The following is a 13,644-nucleotide window of genomic DNA, read 5'->3' on the forward strand; positions in this document are numbered from 1 at the left end:
GGGCAGAGGGGTTCTAAAGTGATCCTTCTGGCTAGGAAGGGAAGGAGAGCACTGGTACCCTCCCTGGTTCTTATCCCAGTGTGGCACTAGCTATGGGTCCCTGGAGAAATTCTTCAGGTGGGCTGAATTTTCTAGTGAACAGAGATCAGCTGGGGGTTGGTGGTGGAACAGAACAGGGACAATGAGGAAGAACTAGGGAACCCTGGATCTCAATCTGAAGCCTGATACCCAAGAGGATAGAGTGGGGCTGAAATGACAATATTTTTTTTAAAGTCAGAAAAGTAAATTAGTACATATCCAACATTTTCTAATACAATTTTAATTGTAGTGAATATGAATAAATGATACCCTGACATCAAGCACTTCTTCCAAAAAAGACTACTTTTGAAGGTGACTGTGTTCTTTCTCATATCAATTCAGTAAATATCCTTTTCCTGCTTTCTTGTTCTTTCTTTACGAGGGGATAATCTGTGTGCACCTTATGTAGGGATTAATTGGCTTTTAAATTCTATTTACAAAAACAGTAGAAGCAGCTGGGGAGATGGCTCCATGGTTAAGAGTACGTACTGCTCTTGCATAGGATCTGGGTTGGTTCTCAGCCTCCCATGTGGATAGACTCACAACTGTCTGCCTGTAACTCCAGATCCAGGAAAACTGAAGCCCCTAACATCACAGGATACATATATGCACATGGTTTTTTAAAAAAGAAAAGTAAATTAAAACAGAAAAATTTTATTAGATGATGCACCTCATTTTTTTTCTGTAAACCCATATTTTGGGCTCCATCCAATTATTTGTTAAGTTGAGCTCATTTTTCATACAATGTCCACAACATTGATCATTGAAGTAGACATTGTAGCACTTCCAGGCTTGTACTTTTCCAGTTAATTATATAAAATAGTGACACAGTTTAATCCTTTTCTTATTTGTTTTTTTTTAATACATAAAGCTGGTTTTTTTTTTTCTTTTTAGGAGCAGTAAAGAGACATAGCTTAATTTGTCCCAAGTAGCAAGCAAAGATGGGATGTTTAGCCTTAGAAACCTAGATTAATTTCACAGTTTCAGGCTTAATAAAAACCATCTAATTATAGCTGTTTGGACACAAACTTTCCCCTACATTTGGCTTAGCAACTAGTGTAGAGATGTGTTATTACCCAACTCTTGCATCAACTGATTGCCCAGAGAAGAGAAGATACATGTTTAAGTGATGCTTGCTAGTGCTGTTTGTTTGCTATGTTTATATTTTCACTCAGGAATCCAGTTACCTAGTGAGAAGAAATCACTGGATATGAGGTTGTCTTCTGTCTACAGTGTCTTATTTCATTATGGGGTGTTTATTATTTTTACTGTATACAGAGACAGGATATGTTAATGCATTCACACTTCAGTATTCTGAAGAGCTGTGTCTCCTGTGATGTTTATGATGTTATAATTGAGGCATGAGATGATAGATTTCTGAGAAGTTACTAAAGAGAATTTATTATTTATTAACTAATTTTAGGACAGAATTTGAATGGAGAATCTGGACTTGGAATTACTTCTCATTAATAGATAAAATGACATCGGTTTATTTCATTTACTTACTGCATCAATTTTAATATTCATTGGCATTTTAGAAACTGCAATGCATTCTTTCATTTGACGCTGATAAGGTGTGTCGACTGGCGATATTATAACAATAATATTCATATATTATCGATGAAAACTGATGATCTGAGTGATTTTTATACATGCGGCTCCTACAGGCTACCCCATGCTAGGTTCTGATTGCCTCATTACTAGATGAAGCCTTGGAATAATTGCATCTTTATGAATATAAGCCATCACTGAAAGACTATATACACTGCAGTGACCTAAGGGCTGCCCCACCACCATCAAAGGCAAAGTGGTCCCTAACAAGAAATGAGAAGCATGGGTACTGATACTCTCCCCAAGCTGTGAGGTTATTCTTGCTGTGTATTCAAAGCCAGCTAGACTCTCTAGCTCCTTTTCTGGACCAATTTCCAAAGCTCCCCACCCCCAGCAGTCCAGAGGGCAGAAGGGCAGGCAGAGGAGGACACAACACAGTGAGAAGGAGACACTGACTCACAGGCACTTTGCGTGTTCCTCATTCTCCCACCAGCTCTGAGATGATGAGCTGCAGTGGCCACATAGCAAAGAATGCTGTTGAAAACCAGTTGTGAATTCTGCAAAAAAAACAAGGAGGATAATTCCAATCACAGCTACATCAAGAAACCTAGTGACACTGTCTTTGGAGGAAATTCTTGTTTCTCTTGTGTGTTGCAAGGAAAATCCTTCACTTCAGCAGCCTTGATGTAGCTGGGAGTAGCTGACATGGCTTAAGGGAAAGGAAAGAACACTGCATCCTTGGAAATTAGATCAGTTTACTTGTAACTTAGTGTTTACTGTTCTATTTCTCATTGAAATGGTGTCAGCAAAGTAAACTTATCGTGCATTTTGTCTTGTAGAAATCTGTCTAGGACTTAACCACTGATTCAGTGTTTGGGGATTTTGGTTTTGGAGGGAAGAAGGGTCATGATTTTTTTTAGGGGGAGAGGATAATAAGTATCCATTATGTGGCATTAGTTTCTGAGTTCTCCTGTCTTAAAAAAATGGAATGAATTCGTTTGCTGAAGTACATTTTGTTTACACAAACTTTAGTCATTAAAGATTTGTAGAGTGTGATGTACAGAGTTTTCCATGTTTTAAGGTTACTCCACATGGTGGAACATTGAAAGCTTTGCTAGCCATGATGTTCTCTCTCCACCTCTGCTAAGAACAGTTTGTCTGACTTAGTCATGAGGGACACAACCTCCCCTCCATCTCTATTGATACCTGCTCTCATTTGCTCCAGTAGAGGAGAACTACTTCCTTACCATGTGCAGATACCTGCTTGCCCCTTTCCAGCATTGTTTCCCTTTACATTGTTTTGTTTTTAGCAATAATGGCTTCCAGTCAAGCTTTGCAGTATCAGCCCCACCCAATAAGTCTGCTTTCAGCATGTTAGAGGTAGAAGCAGTGGGAGTCAGCTTGTAAGAGCATTAGAGTGTATCACTACCAAATCTAAGGAACTAAACGTTTCTGTTTATCTTAAAATAGCTGTGCAGAAATGGATGAATTCAAGGAAATTAAGGATATGGTAGAGATGTCATATCTTAGAGCTCAGGAGGACCTGCAGAAATCAATTTATCCAACACACCTTGGTTTAGCAGATAAGCTACCCCAGGTTCTAGACAGGGTGATTGGTTGTGGAATGGTTCCTGGTCAAGTTCCAAAAATCCTTAGCAAGTGCTTAGTATTGTCCCAAGATTCTAATTTACACATAGAATTTCTCATTCATGACATGGTACAAAAATGGGAACACTCCTCTTATGGTTACTTAATTGTGCTTTGATAATGAATGCATGTGATGTGTTTTCATGCAACTTAAGTGCAGAAAGGCTATTACTGACCATTCATAATTGCAAACACTCTTTGAACATGGATAAATTTTTTCAAGTCAAATTATATTCTGATCAAAACATTATAATCCACAGTCAATTGAATGGGTTTTGTTATCTGTGCCTATAGCCTAATTAGTCCCACTCAAATTAGAACAATAGAAAGACTTTATTTTAACCCTGCCATAACAAAATAGCTCAGGTGAAATACTCCTTGATATTGCAATAGATTTCAAGGTTGTAAATCATTTTTAAGTCATTAATTGCTTGGATCAATAATACTTCAAATCATGTAGATTCTTTCTTAGGGTTCTTTCTGTTATGCAGAAACAATGTTATGAAGCACTGTCCTTTTCATCTTAGTTTTGGTGAAGAATTGGGCTACTGTCCTTGAATTTGAACTCATAGCTAATTATTCAAAACTTTGCAGAGCTTTAAGAAAAATGGAAGCTGGGTGTGATGGGGCACATGCCTTTAGTCCAAGCATTCTAGGCGAGGCAGAAGCAGGCAGATCTCTATGAATTTCTAGCCAGCCTGGTCTACATAGTGAGTTCCAGACTAACTATTGTTTCATAGTAAGATCTGTTCTCAAAAAAAAAAAAAAAAAAAAAAACGGGGTGGTGCTGATATGGCTCCAGATTTCATGCTCAAGTTACTTATTTCTACCTTGAACTGTAACTAGAAATTGCCAACAAATAAAACAAGAACCTTACAATTGCCTCTTTCTGCTTGAACAGGTACTTGCTATAATCTGCTGCTCCCAAATGAGATAATAGTATGGCCCTGTCAAACTCCCCTACTCTATTTATTTCACTATTAAATTTTATATATATATATAGTGTTTTGCATGTGTGTTAGTCTGTGTATCACATGTGTGCCTGGTGCCCTCAGAGGGTACAGTAGGGAAGATGTCAGATTCCCTAGAACAGAAGTTACACATAGTTTTGAGTTGCCATGTGGTACTTGTTATTGAACCAGGTCTTCTGAAAGAGTAGCCATCTCTTAACCAAACTGCAGAGCTATCTCTTCAGCCCTACCTCCCTGTTTTAAAGGCTTGGGTTTGAAACTCAAGGAATAGTGGACTCAGAGCAAATAGGCTTTATCCTGAGCATGAGTAAGTAGCCAGTGTGCCATTAGAAGGAATCTACTGATTGATGAGATTCAGTTTAACACTAGATTAGATTATGTGGACATACTGTGCAGCTTGGATCTAGGCTTAGGCTTTTCACACATCTGACCAGAGTACTCATTTTGGTATTGGAACTGTTTACACAATTATTGCTAGTTAGAGAACATGGATCAATATAAAAGAAATCCTAAAATTCTACTTACTTTATAAAATGTACTAAAGCAACAGAAAACAGTACAAGTAATTGATGTAAGCTGGTCATGAACAGTAATATTGAAAAAAGCCAATTATAGTGTGTTCAGGATGCACACCTTCAGTCTCTTCAGAGGAAGATGGATCTCTGTGAGTTCAAGGCCAGCCAGTGATACATACTGAGATCCCGTTTTAAGAAAATGAAGTTTACTGCAAGATATAGTTGTTATAGCAGGGCCAATGTGCCCTAAGAATTTTGCCAGAGACTAGCACAAGACAAAGAACTCTGGTTTATGCTCTTGACATTTTAATGGCTCCTTCCTATACCATAAACAAAGCAAAAATACAATCACCCAAGCCAAACACTAATTTTAAACAATTGAAAGAGGTCTTCCTGACTCCAAGTAAATAAACAATGTTGCAATCTAATTTGTCATAATCCTCTCTTCTTTCATCCCTGCATTTGAAGTTAGATTTCTATCCCCAGAGCCCCCAAAGCAATTCAGTTTATTCCTACAATCTTGGCTTAGTACTGAACTATGATGAGTGTTACTACAGCTTTTGCAGGCTCTTTTCTGAAAAGAACATTAAAGACTAAATAAACTAGTATGTATACCTTGCATAAAGTCACCACTCAATGTGAATGGATTTCATAGATCTGGCTTCCTGGCAGACACCTCTTAATCGAGAGTTTCTAAGACTGTGTTTCATGGCACCCAAAATTGAGAAAGCCGCAGAGTGTATATTTTCCCAGGGTTGGTGGGAAAACATTCCTGAATATGTCAAACTGAAAATTGGAGTCTCTGAAACTGCCTGATGTTACATGTTGTTTCCTTGTTGGGCTAGAAACTTTAGAAGAACAAGGCATTACCCTTCCTGGAGTCCTTTTTCATCCTGTGCATAGCTCATGAAAAGATGTTGGATGTAAGACTTGATAGACGCTGGATCTCCTGGGACAGCATCCCTTGCATCTCCATACTCTAGGGCTGAGACAACTTGCCTGACCTAGCACTCTGCTAGTGTGGATAAAGATCATGATAGAAATAGATGTTTGTTCTGGAAATCATATCCTCACTGCAATGTCAAAATGGTAGAAGAACCTTGCATTATTTTCAGGGTAAACTTAATACTCTGATAATCAACATTCTCCAGTATTGCATTATTTTATTTCCAATTTTCTTTCTTTCAAAATATCAAGATATAAATTTATAAAGCATTTGGTATTGATCTCAACCACTTGATAATCTTCAGGCAGAAATGTTTTATTTTTATCTCTTGGAATTGCAGTCATTAATTATTAATAATCCATCTTCCCCAAATTTTATTTTTCATGTTTTTTAAAAAGTCAATTCATTTTATAATGGCTGTCTAAAATTGTGCACTTCTATGTGACTATAACCCGAGGACTGTGTTTAGGCTATCCTTTGTATCTGTGGGAGTCTGGGATTGGGGGAGGATCAGGGTCTTTATCAGTCATGAGCGGCCAGAACTCAAACTGTTTCTTGAGTAGCTGAAATGGATGAATAATGTTCCAGCCAACTGTGTGCTTCAGTTTCTGCTGAAAAAACTTTCCACCTAATGGTGGTCATATCCTATATCCATGTGTTCATCTCAGGGTGAAGCGACTTCCATCTGAGTTTCATTACTCTTCTAGGAAGGATCAGTTATACAACTGGAATCAGGAAAGCAGTCAAAGTAATTGCAACTGGCAATCAGGGAAATATAACATTTTTAGCTTGAGAGCACATGTTCCAATATAAAGGAAAAATATTTTCCTGCAACTGCAGGGCGCATATTTCCCAGGGCCAGAAGAGACCATGCATATGTACTAGTGTTTCCTTCCACAGCATACTGATGTCCCTGTAAAGCATTTCTTTCTCTCCAGGGACAAGGAACTCATTATCTCTCTAGGAAACCTACTACCCTTTTGATTCTGATTATTTGAAAATTTATCATTGCAACAGAGACAAAATTCCTCTGTCTGTAGTTAACACCCTTCAGAATTGAAGCTGTGTCTCAACACAGTAAATTAAGCCCCTTCAGATGCTCTCAGGTAGCTTATCCTCAGTGCTCACTCTTTCTTACTTTGCTCCTATAGCATGCATTCCTTTCCTATAGAGTAACATTGGTTTTCTTAGTCACTTTGTGTTTCCTCAAAGGAAACACAAATCGGCTCTTCTCTCTCTTAAGTTATTACAACAACAGAAAATTAGACTTTAACTTAGAAAATCACTGTGAAGAACATCTCTGGCCTTAAATAAATATTGGAACTGGTCAAATTATGCATTCCCTTTAAGCAGAAAGATTGCACAAGGTGAATAAGAGAGATGTGGAATTGTGGTCAACCCTGAAATATGCAAGTTCAGCAAAAACTCAGTGTTTTATCTGTAATGGATAGTAGTATAAAGCAGTATCCAGTGTGCCCTGAATACTGGCAACTAAGGCAGGAATAGGTGAAGGCTACTTATGGGGAGAAGGAGACAGAGTATATTCTAGGATATAGGTAGAAGAAAACCTTTTCCACCAACAGAAGCAGTTCAGTGCCTAGAAATTAAGAGGTGAGCAGAGTGAGCTGAGATTAGAAAAGTGTAGAGCTTTGTAGATCAGAGTTTAGATTTTACTTGAAGTGTAAGGGGAGATCAGTATAGGGTTTGCAGAAAGCACAGTATTTGAGATAATTTTTTAACCTTGTTCTTATGCCAGTTGTGAAACATACATAGAAAATACAAAAGGAGAGATGATACAGTCAGTTTGTGCTACAACATTGTGACTCTTAAATGAGATATTACATTCTGGAGGTTCAGACACAGGAACAGTAGAGAGATAGCCTCTATAGAACTTAACTTCCTTCACGAATGTGGACAACTTGGTGTTTCTTTTCTCCTTTTTGAAAAGATGACCAAGACAGGAATTGATATTATTCTTGGGATGACTGGATGAATTTACAGGATGTATAAGTAGCTAAACCTGAAATGGATTATTTGCTGTTGTGATATTCCAACTTATATTGCATCTTCAGACTCAGGCATTTTTTGGTTAAGTTTTTGTCTGTAAATGGAGTGAAATGAGAAGAAGAGAATGTGACCAGATTATTTGATGACCTTTGCAAACTATTTATTGCTAGTACAAGTGATCAGGCATAGAATCTGTGAGAAAAAAAAAATGAATTATTTGGGGCATCTGCATATTTTTGTTTTGTTTTGACTTCATTTGGTGATTTGGTCATAGTATGACGACACAATACCCTAAATGTTGCATAGTTTAGCATGGTGTCCCAGTACTACGTATTCTTAATAAACTAAACTAAAGTAAAATGTATTGAAACTCCTACAGCAGGATATGGAATAGTAACATAACATCACAGTGAAGCCCGAGTCAGAGTTTCCTCCTATGAATTTTGTCACCTGGTTTACAAGTACTTCTTGTTTTGCAGGTATTCCAGGAAGCGACTATGTAAATGCCAACTACATAGATGGCTATAGGAAACAAAATGCCTATATTGCAACACAGGGATCTCTTCCTGAGACATTTGGAGACTTTTGGAGAATGATATGGGAGCAACGGAGTGCCACAGTTGTCATGATGACAAAGCTAGAAGAAAGATCAAGGGTAAGGATGAGTATCTACTTCAGAATCCCTTCCACAGTCTTTGTGTTATCTATTTCATTCTATTCAGCATCTACTTTTCTCCTAGGGTAGCACTTTTGACAATCAGCCATTGAAAATGGATGTCAAAAACTCTGATTAAACTATTTTTTTAAAAACTCTTCTGCCCATCCTCCACACCCAGCACAATTCTGCACATAATTCACCAGGATCTTACCAGATCCAATTCAGGCCACCAGTGTTATGTTCTACCCCAACCTGTTCTGTTACTGTCAGAAACAAAGCTAAGAAAAGAAGTATAAATGCCCAGATCTCATCCACAAATACAAACAATATGAAAGATCAATGCAACATCTCCACCACCATTCCCAAATCCACCACTCCTATAGAGATGTTCACCAATGAAGATTACCTAGATGTACCTCAGGACACTGAATTTAGAAGGCCATCATCAAAGAATTGGAGGAATTACAAACCCTTTGGGAAAAGGCATAGTGTCTTATGCCCTTTTTACAACACCTAGGAGGCTTGTGCAAGATGCAGAGTTTGATACCAGTGCCAGCCAGTGCTTCATAAGTAGATCCTACCCCCCCTCCAAAAAAAGCTTCTAAGTCTTTTTTGTTTGTTTTGTTTTGTTTTTCGAGACAGGGTTTCTCTATATTGCTTTGGAGGCTGTCCTGGCACTCACTCTGTAGACCAGGCTGGCCCGGACTCACAGAGATGCACCTACATCTGCCTCCCGAGTGCTGTGATTAAAGGTGTGTGCCACCAACACCCAGCCTCTAAGTCTTTTTAAAAAGGCGTTTCCACATGTTAAGATAGTCATGGTTGGTACAGAGAAAATGAAAGTGATATCTGAGGAGATAATCACTTTGGTTAGAGAAAATGGATATTAGAACCTATAGAGATTTACTTCCATATGTACTTCCCACATTTTCACCGTTTTCTTTCTCATAGTCTACGTACAAGTTCTAAAACTTCTTGAAAAGGGGTCATATTAAAGTGTTCAAATTGGCACGATTTAACTCAGGGAAACCAGAGAATGATTCAGTCTTAAAAATGTCTGAGAAAATACAGAAATGTGTGAAGGGCATTTACTAATTTAGGCCTTTCCAAAATGAATGGATTTTAATAACAAGTCATTGCTAGTTAAGGTCTATGAAAAGAATTTCATACATCATATGGGTTCAATATTATAGTCCACAGCACATTAGTTAAATGCTATTGGGTTTGGAAATCTAAAACACAGCACAGAGGCAGTGTGCCATATTCCCTAATGAATCAGCAACTTGCATATGTGGCTGATGAAAATAAAGTTTTAACTTTGGGAATTTAACAAATAGGTTTCTGAAACCTGTCACTGGAACATGGGGGGCACCCATGCTGACTTTAAAACCTCAGGTAAAAGGTCTCTTTTTTTCTTTTTCTTCCTTTAAGCATATTAAAGATCCAAAACCCAGTTCCCTGTGTAAGAAACAAAGGGGATCCTTCATGTGTTCTTCCACATGGAAGAACATGTTTACTAAATGGAATTGGTCCTTATCTTAACTGTATAGATGACATGAGAACTTAAAGCTGCCCAGTAAATTTACCTAGTAAAAGCTTATATTGGTAAATATTAGAAATCTGCAATGCCACCTTAAAAGTGGGAAGTCAAGTAGTTGTAGTGTGAGGTTGCTTTAGCAAACCTAAAAAGCAGTGAGGTCTTTGAAAACACCTAATTCCGTATAAACTGATGAAGAAATGACTATCGCTTTAAAAACAGTATTTGTTTTATACTTTACATGCAAAACCCAGTGAGCAAACAAATGTACTCAAACCCCTGTGTAGCCCCAACTCAAATGATCCTTAGATATATATGAGTTAGTAATGATAACAATATCTAACCCATTTAGTATTCTAATATGTTATTAAAACCCTTTCTAAAAAGAATGATTGCTACTTTGTTTTTCCTATGAATAAACCAAGGCCCAGAAAATCAGTGAAAATCATTCTGAAAACAAGGTCAGAGAGAATTGACAAACAACATTCTGGCCCCACACTACACAGCCTTCCCCATCTGGCCATGCTACCTATGACACTCCTATGAAGCTGAGACAGCTGAACTATTCTACTGCAGCATGCATGTAAATTTCCCCATATAAGGTTTGCTCTGCCTAGAGATACCAGCCCGTAACAAGCAGTCATTTGCAAAAGCTGTTTTCAGTAAAACACACATTTTATCTTGACACTGCAGGCCTTCATTAAACTATGCACAGAAACTTGTTTTGAAATAACCAAATGAAATTCTGCCCCTTTTCTTCCTAATTGCTTCTAATAATAAAGTTAGTTCTAACTGGCCCCACTGCCTTGGCGACATCTGATGGTAATGAGCGGTTCCTGGCGGAAGGCATTGTGACTTAAATACCTGCAGTTTATCTTTTAGTTGCAGGCTACCTTTTCTTCCCCCTTCAGACAGAGGAACTTATTTGGAAGTTACTAAATGAACCTTTGTTTGCTCCCTTCATTAATTACTCTTTGAGCCTCCAAGTTTGGCGGTCTGCTTTATTAAATGGCCTAAGGAGGTCAATTAAATTGCTGTCCTGTGATTTTTATTCTGCAGTTGTTCACCATGTACCCAAGCTGGTGATGACCTGCATTAGCCAGCAGGCAGTTGGGCAGTCTCAGTCATCATCAATCTGACAAGACAGACGAGTCCTGACCCCCCAACATCCAAAGCCCTTTGTTTGTCCTTCCAGCACATTTTGGAAGAAGGACCAAGTCACTGGGCAGATGTAACAGAGCACTGGTGCCTCAGATGCCTCCTCATCTCTTCCCACTTCACCTTTCCCTGGCCAGTTGTTTTTTTCATCCACAGTAGCAAGAAGGAAAGGGAATGATTTCTAGATGCACAAGAATGTGCATTGAATTTCACTATAATAATAGTTATGAATAGTGGTTAGTTGTTACAGGGGTGCATAACTCCATACTTTAGGAATGTTGTAGGCTCTGTGCTTGACCTGAGAACTCAAGAGAATTGTTTTTATTCCCATCATCCAACCTCAAAGCAAATATTGAGCTAGCTTGATTCTAGGCTGAACCTTGAAATGTCATTAGTAGATGAAAGCTCTGGATTTCAATGATATATACAAGCCATATCATTTGAAAAAGTATGCGTACATGTGTATATGTGGGGTTGGGGTTGTACACATGTGTGCATGTTAATGTCAATTATGGTGCTGCAGGACACAGGGTTCAGAACTGTCACCAGCATCTTGAGTTCACTTGTACTTTAGGGACCTCCATTCCTGCAAAGCCAAGTTTCTTAATTCACCACAGAAACCAATTTCAGGATGGGCCAGTGTAAAGTACAGTTGTAGTACATTAAAAGACAAATTTAACACATGTCATATCAGAGGTTTAGAGAAAGGTGCTCCAAGATAGGTAAGAAATACTCAAGTATGAGTTTGAGCTTCTCAAAGGCCACCAGCACTTTAGTGGCCATATATGCCATTTTATTGGCTTTACGGTTATATCTCAAATGGTTAATCAAATGTTTCCCCTGCTTTCTGGTGACTGAGATGGTTCCAGCAATGTCTTAGCTGGGATTGTAATCTGGTAAGATAAAACAATGGGCCTAAAAGACTGCAAGAGATTTAAGATCTATCTTTACCTTAAATGGGGGTCTTAAATGTAATAGAAAATTACAGCTTTATAACTGTGAAGAAGCCTCACATAGGTTTAGTTAACCCTGAGGCAGAGTTACTGCTGTAATTGTAATTCCAAATGTCTTCATCTAAAAGACATATTTCTCTATATTGGTAAGTTTCATGATACTCTGAAATTCTAGATCATCAGCTGATGCCAAACCTCAATGTGATTCAAGAGGGAGTGGGTGCTCTCTCTTCCCATGTCTCCATCATTTCTCCCTATGCTTCTATCCAGCCTAATTAATACTTTGTGAATGATAATACTTATTGGCTATAGCCTTTGTGTCAGGAATTAAAAAGAAAGGGAAGACATTCTGCTATTAACACATTGGGATACCATCAGAGGAAAAGTTGTCATCAACAACATGGCAGTTTAAAGTAGGTATACTTTGTAGTCAATTATCTTGACCTACATCTGGACTCTAGTCTATGGAAGCTAGTACATCACTCAGCCATTTAGAGTGTCTTTCATTTGCATTACTTGCAAAGGAGCCAACAGTGTAGCTCTTTTCTTTGCCACATAAAACAGTTTCAGGACAAAGTACAATTGAAAGACTAGGCTATAGTTTGGTTAAAGGGTTGTTTCCTTTACTACTGCTGTTTCAAAGCTGGCTTCTAAATACCACATTTTGTTTCCAAATGAAATTAATTTGTTTCTCTGTGGTGAATGGTGAGGCCTGAACAACCTTATAGAACCACTACACTTGTTAATTTCCATTCTCTCTGGCTGTTGTCTCATCTCATAGTTGTCCTCAACTAGAGGTAGAAAGACTACTACTTGCTTTTGTACTTTCTCTCTTCTATGGATATGCTCTCCAGAATTCTGATCTTAACAAAGTGAATTTGTTACTTTTTCTGCAAATAGATTGGCAAAGAACATTATCTTCTGCCTGTTGCTTTCTCTGTAATATGATACAGTATGAAAACCATGAGTCATACAGGCATGGGTTGCATGTCACCAAGGATGATATGGACCACATTTCTGTTAGTTTCAGTTTGCATTCCCTCTGCATAATATTTTCTTGCTGTAACTGATCTGTTTTCCAGCTGTTTTGTCTCTGTCTGGTTCACCTTCATTGGAGGCTGTGCTTTACCACGAGTGCTGTGACCTTCAGAGTCAGGACCTGCTCCTGAGACAAAGGCTATGCACTGTTCCTTATGCTAGAAGTCCCATTGGCCTTTTGCTAAGAAATTGACAGTTCTTAGCATTTGAACAGCCAAAACATCCTTTGGAGAAGAGTTATGCTCTCTGGGATCCAAATTGTTCAAGTTGAAAATTCAAGTTCCTTGATTTTTCAAGGGCATTGACTCTCTTTACTCTCAGTCGATTGTGGTCTTGAAAGAATCCTACACTTCATGAGGATCTCTATGATGTTTGTGCATCTAGTTATCTTAGCTTCATTTCCTAAAGAAACTTAGTGAAGACTGTTTATTTTGACTTACAATTCCTAGTGGTAGTCCATCATTACCTGAAAGTCAAGTTTGCAGCACCTATCACATTAGTCCGAAGTCAAGAGCTGAAAGCAATGCATACATTCATTTATGAAACTTTTCTCTTCTTCCATGTTTTCTAGGGAGTGGTGTGGGT

At 38.2% G+C, this 13,644-nt stretch overlaps 1 protein-coding gene across 1 annotated transcript in view; it reads left to right on the forward strand.

Moving 5' to 3' along the window:
* Ptprd (protein tyrosine phosphatase receptor type D) overlaps positions 1-13,644 on the forward strand; it is a 366,069-nt gene that overhangs the window by 304,160 nt on the left and 48,265 nt on the right. The window contains 1 exon segment of the mRNA XM_035438957.1: positions 8,195-8,370. Within this exon segment, the coding sequence (XP_035294848.1) occupies positions 8,195-8,370 (176 nt within the window).

This window comes from Cricetulus griseus, chromosome 2 (genome assembly GCF_003668045.3).
Source record: "Cricetulus griseus strain 17A/GY chromosome 2, alternate assembly CriGri-PICRH-1.0, whole genome shotgun sequence".
In the NCBI taxonomy this organism is placed as follows: domain Eukaryota; kingdom Metazoa; phylum Chordata; class Mammalia; order Rodentia; family Cricetidae; genus Cricetulus; species Cricetulus griseus.